The sequence below is a fragment of the Coregonus lavaretus genome (genome assembly GCF_964263955.1).
Source record: "Coregonus lavaretus genome assembly, chromosome: 12".
NCBI lineage: Eukaryota > Metazoa > Chordata > Actinopteri > Salmoniformes > Salmonidae > Coregonus > Coregonus lavaretus.
Window position 1 is genome coordinate 12,688,460 of NC_139999.1, and position 6,000 is coordinate 12,694,459.

The window sequence follows — 6,000 nt, forward strand, 5'->3', positions numbered from 1 at the left end:
CGTAACAAAATGTGGTAAAAGTCAAGGGGTCTGAATACTTTCCGAACGGCCTGTATGTGTTCCATGGTGTGACAGGCACCATGCTCTTACCCAATGACCCCTCTAAGCTGTGTGCAGTATCCCCTGGAAGAAATATCAGCCCACTGAGAGAAGCATGAGCTTGAACTAGAGTTTTCCCTGTTAGTTAACACTATCGCCGTTTCCCTTTACTGTGGCAATTGTGATCGAATCAACGCAATATTCGCCACTTTCAATGTAACATAACAAAACAAAACGAACTATGCAAGAGATGTTGTTGTAGGCAGAACTCATCGGAGTAGGATTCTATTGGCATGACTCTACACAGACCAGTGCGGCATAACCAATCAGAGCTGCAGTAGGCCTATATGCAAATAGACCATTGCCATATATGGGTCTGTGCCATTTACTTTGAACTGGACTGTGTTTATAGCTGTGGTTGTGAGTAGATGTGCTTGTTTTGAGATCAAAACAAGAGCTGCATGTAGCCACGTGCACATTTTGTTCATATTCTTTGCTAGTTAGTTAGTTATTAGCCCAGTTATAGATAATTTGTAGTCAGCAATAGGGGAGTGATTGCTTCCTACAAGAGCACAAAACATGTACATTTCTAGAAATCTTTGAAAAGCTGGTCAGGTAAAGTGCTTTTTTTTTGTCTTAAAGGAGCAGTGTTGTATTTTGAGACAGGCTTGAAAATGCTAAATAGCCAATAGGCAGGGGGTAGAATAATGTGTCTGATTCTCTGTAATAATGGTATGGGAATAGTAAAGCATTTTATTTTGTAAAGTGGTTTCTTGCATCAAACGACACAACAACATTTTCAATCACCTCCTTATCTGAAGGACAATTGGATAAAAAGGCTAATGTCAAGCCCTGCAAGTCTAATGGAATGTAGGCCTACATTGAACACCACACATTGGCTGCCACTGTAGGCTGAATGATAGAACAGCTATTTACATGTTAAAATGTTATGGGATGCATTTTCTCCATAGTTTTTTATGGTAGGCCACTCTGATAGGCCTACATTATGATCAAATAGCCACAGTAACCTACATGGCCACTGTTAAAACTGTAACTTAAAGCAGGTACAGCCTCAGTGTTCACAGTAAACGCTCGCTGGAAGTTGCACAGAACTTTCACAACGTTGAAGTTTGCGCTCAGAAGACCTGAAATCTGCTCAGTGCCTCATTTTTTGGGGGGGGAACATTGCTCTTACTCTAACCCACTGAGCCATTGGATTGGAACTACAAGATTCTCCTGTCAGTGTTGGCTGTTAACGTGTGTGTGTGTGTGTGTGTGTGTGTGTGTGTGTGTGTGTGTGTGTGTGTGTGTGTGTGTGTGTGTGTGTGATCCAGCCCTTCTCAGAGGAGGATGCAGCACGTCTCCAACCTCTCCATCCTGGTGATGTACACCATGTACTTCCTGGCTGCTCTCTTCGGCTACCTGACCTTTTACGGTGAGCACCTCCTCTTTCCTCAGGGTGAAATATACCGTAGTCATGATTATGTGTGCCGTAGCCTCGGAAGCCCAGGCTTCTCACGTTAAGTTGGAAAGCCTGGGGAGGTTCTCCTCAGAAAGTAGTCTCACGTGGGTGGAGTTAAGTAGAGTCTAGGTGGAAACTAGTGACGCATTGCCAGTTCTCCAACCAATCAAGTATTTTGCATGGGTGGAGTTTTAAAAAATACATTGTGTTTCTAAATAATTTTCTGACTTGCAACAAGCTAGCATAAGATACAAAACAAATGTCTCATAGGCCACAACACTATTTGCAATAATGTACAGTTTAAACATAAACATAATATCCATATTGGATTCTCCTCTGTGCCCTCCTGAACATTTGCAATGTTATTGAACAGTTGTAATGTCAACATTTTTTATAAAGGAAATTATTATAATGAATTATTTATTGCCGAAACACTTGTTTGCAGTAATTGCGTTTCTTCAGGGTTTTGGAAATAGGAGCATAACTCCCCCTTGTGGTCATTATTGAATACTACACACTGTAATGCTGTTATATCTTGAGACACATGTTGTTTTTATGTCTTTCAATGAGGAACAGCAGACATCAATGTCTGAGTCAACATAAGTAAGGCTTAGTTTGGAGTACAATAATGTACCTCTTGATGTTACCCATGATGTTACACCTAATGTCACGCTGATGTTGCCCTGATGTTACCCCCTGATGTTACCCTGATGTTACCCTGATGTTGCCCTGATGTTACCCTGATGTTACCCTGATGTTGCCCTGATGTTACCCCTGATGTTACACCCTGATGTTACACCCTGATGTTGCCCTGATGTTGCCCTGATGTTACCCCCTGATGTTGCCCTGATGTTACCCCCTGATGTTACCCCCTGAAGTTACCCCTGATGTCACGCTGATGTTGCCCTGATGTTACCCCCTGATGTTACCCTGATGTTACCCTGATGTTGCCCTGATGTTACCCCCTGATGTTACCCTGATGTTGCCCTGATGTTACCCCCTGATGTTACCCTGATGTTACCCATGATGTTACCCCCTGATGTTACCCCCTGATGTTGCCCTGATGTTACCCCCTGATGTTACCCTGATGTTACCCATGATGTTACCCCCTGATGTTACACCCTGATGTTGCCCTGATGTTACCCCCTGATGTTACCCTGATGTTACCCTGATGTTGCCCTGATGTTACCCCCTGATGTTACACCCTGATGTTGCCCTGATGTTACCCCCTGATGTTACCCTGATGTTACCCTGATGTTGCCCTGATGTTACCCATGATGTTACACCTAATGTCACGCTGATGTTGCCCTGATGTTACCCCCTGATGTTACCCTGATGTTACCCTGATGTTGCCCTGATGTTACCCCCTGATGTTACCCTGATGTTACCCTGATGTTGCCCTGATGTTACACCCTGATGTTGCCCTGATGTTACCCCCTGATATTACCCCTGATGTCACCCTGATGTTACCCCTGATGTTACCCCCTGATGTTACCCCCTGAAGTTACCCCTGATGTCACCCTGATGTTTCCCATGATGTCACCCTGATTTTACCCTGATTTTACCCTGATGTCACCCTGATGTTAACCCCTGACATTACCCTGATTTTACCCTGACAGGTAAAACTGAACCAGAGCTGCTACACACATACAGCAGGATCGACCCTTATGACACGCTGATCCTGTGTGTGCGATTGGCTGTCCTCACCGCTGTCACACTGACCGTCCCCATCGTGCTCTTCCCAGTAAGTTACCGCCACCCCCTCCCCTTCTCCACTATAGCCTCTTCCCTCTTCTGAAAGACATAGAGAACTGGCCATTGGGGTTGGATTGGTGTGGCGTCTGGGGGCTCCGTGGGTGGCTTTTGACCATTTATTTGAATGTCTTAATCTGAAATGGTGGGTGTCATGGCTTGCTGAATTAAGACGCTAATTTGAAGAGGAATGGCCCTGTTGTTTCTGACAGTAACTCACTGATTCCTTCACTCTGCATCTTTCCCTCCTTATCTCTCTCTCTCTTTCCCTCTCTCTTTCCCTCTCTCTCTCTCTCTCTCTCTCTCTCTCTCTCTCTCTCTCTCTCTCTCTCTCTCTCTCTCTCTCTCTCTCTCTCTCTCTCTCTCTCTCTCTCTCTCTCTCTCTCTCTCTCTCTCTCTCTCTCTCTCTCTCTCTCTCTCTCTCTCTCTCTCTCTCTCTCCTCAGGTGCGCAGGGCCTTGAACCAGATGTTTTTCTCCAGTAAATCGTTTAACTGGGTTCGTCACGTGGCCATTGCCATTACCCTGCTCTCCTTAATCAACATGCTGGTCATCTTCGCCCCCAACATCCTGGGAATCTTCGGCATCATCGGTTAGTTGCACAGATTAAACCTAGTCGTGGATTAAGAAGTACAGATTAAATTTAGTCCTGGATTAAGAAACACAGATTAAACCTAGTCCTGGACAAAGAAACACAGATTAAACCTAGTCCTGGACTAAGAAACACACATTAAACCTAGTCCTGGATTAAAAAGTACAGATTAAACCTAGTCCTGGACTAAAAAGTACAGATTAAACCTAGTCCTGGACTAAAAAGTACAGATTAAACCTAGTCCTGGACTAAAAAGTACAGATTAAACCTAGTCCTGGATTAAGAAGCGCTTTCAATGACGATTCTCCACTGAAAGTGCTTTTTAGTCCAGGAACAGAAACCGGCCCTTTAAATTGACATACTTTACCTGACCTAGCCAGAAATATTTTATATGTAGAAGTTGCTGTAGTCTGGGATGTTTTGCATGGTTAGAAGTGTGGTTATGTACCTGTAATTCTTGATTGATATGTACACCTATGACTTCTACTTCTCTCACTTCTGTACTTTCTCTTTTGCTCCAAACGGAGTGAGTGGTTTTGACATAGCAGTGGCTCTCTGTTTTGATAATGTCTCCACTGTGTCAGCGGCCCAGCGCTTATTGGCTCAATGATAAACACATGACCTGAGTCAATATTTTTTTTAAAATCTCTTTCCTTTGAATGGACTACATGTTTCATTTTATGGAGGTCAAAGTCAAGGAGGTTAAAGGTCATGGACCAAGCCACAGCACCAATCATCACCCACATCCACTAAAATAGGAAAATCTGACAGTGTTTGTGAATGTTGGCCTTGGCCCATATTCTGGTTTTGGACAGTTTGTTTGTGTGTTCTACCGAATGTCCTGTGTAACATGATCTGTAGCCCTGACCTTCATCCATCCTCCTCTTCCTCCCTCCTCCTCTTCCTCCTACAGGTGCCACATCCGCCCCCTGTCTCATCTTTATCTTCCCTGCTGTCTTCTACATCCGCATCGTGCCTAAAGAGCAGGAGCCCATGCTCTCCACCCCCAAGATACTGGTGAGCACATATCTCATCCTCTCCATGATAATTGTAATATCCTCATATCTTGATTTGATCTATGTAGGAGTCTTCATCATTACTGTTATTGTGTGTTATGGTTAGAGTATGGTTCTTGTTACCATATAAAATAAAAACATTCTAATGATGGTGTTTCCTCTGTCTTCCCAGGCTGCCTGTTTCGCTGGTCTGGGCGTCGCCTTCATGACCATGAGTTCGAGTTTCATCATCATTGATTGGACAACAGGGAGCAGCAACTCTGGCGGTGGCCACTAGAGCCCGCCCTCTGCTCTGTGCATGCCGGGGTCATCTGACAGAGGCTTTCAAGGGATGCTTAGGCGTGTGTTTAGAACTGTTTTCATGTAATTGATGCACTATCCCCTCTGTGGTAGAGCAAGGGTCAGAGGTTAGGGTTCAGCGAGGATGGGGGTAGGGAGGGGGAGACATAATCAACCTGCTGGGTAAAACCATGCTGAGCATTTCAGTCTTCTTGAGACTAAAGACTCGGACAAAACAGTCTGTACTACTGTAAAGCATTAGAGAATTTATTTGAACAAAAGGTTTCATAATCACTGTATGTAGCCCTGCACAGAGGAGTGCTTTTATATGAATCATCAGGACTAAACAGGGTATTTTTAAAATCATGATGATGATGATGATGATGATGATGATGATGATGATGATGATGATGATGATGATGATGATGATGATTATTATTATTATTATTATTATTATTATTATTATTTATCAGTGGGATAGTGCATCCAAGTCAATCCATAATGGAAAATCCAGTAAAAAGAAACTCATGCTGCTTCCCCTCCCTCCCTCCCTCCCTCCCTCCCTCCCTCCCTCCCTCTATCCTTCCATCCTTATTTATCTCTTTCCATCCACCGGTTTCTTTCTCCCTGACCCCTTTATTCATGTGAACTGCAGCTACTGTAGTACTGTACAGATGTACATATGGTGGAATCTATATGTAAAGGAGGCAAAGGAAGCGCATGACTACATGATAGGGAAGTGACTATACATTATGTGTCATATGGTATTTTTGTACTATAGAAGAAATGGTTACATCTATAGGTTAGGTGAGTGCTGTAAAACATGCAGTCTGTGGTTCTCTTGGTATTCCTGTCTATCACT

The 6,000-nt window shown here is 43.7% G+C and overlaps 1 protein-coding gene across 2 annotated transcripts in view; it reads left to right on the forward strand.

Moving 5' to 3' along the window:
- Positions 1-5,556, forward strand: part of LOC311138897 (sodium-coupled neutral amino acid transporter 3-like) — a 73,492-nt gene extending 67,936 nt beyond the window's left edge. For both annotated transcript variants that reach the window (XM_084173690.1, XM_084173689.1), the window contains exons 13-17: positions 1,374-1,474; positions 3,121-3,245; positions 3,699-3,843; positions 4,757-4,860; positions 5,032-5,556. In XM_084173690.1, coding sequence (XP_084029816.1) covers positions 1,374-1,474; positions 3,121-3,245; positions 3,699-3,843; positions 4,757-4,860; positions 5,032-5,136 — 580 coding nt within the window. In that variant the 3' untranslated portion in view covers positions 5,137-5,556. The remainder of the gene's footprint in view (positions 1-1,373; positions 1,475-3,120; positions 3,246-3,698; positions 3,844-4,756; positions 4,861-5,031) is intronic.
- The last annotated feature ends 444 nt before the right edge of the window (positions 5,557-6,000 follow it).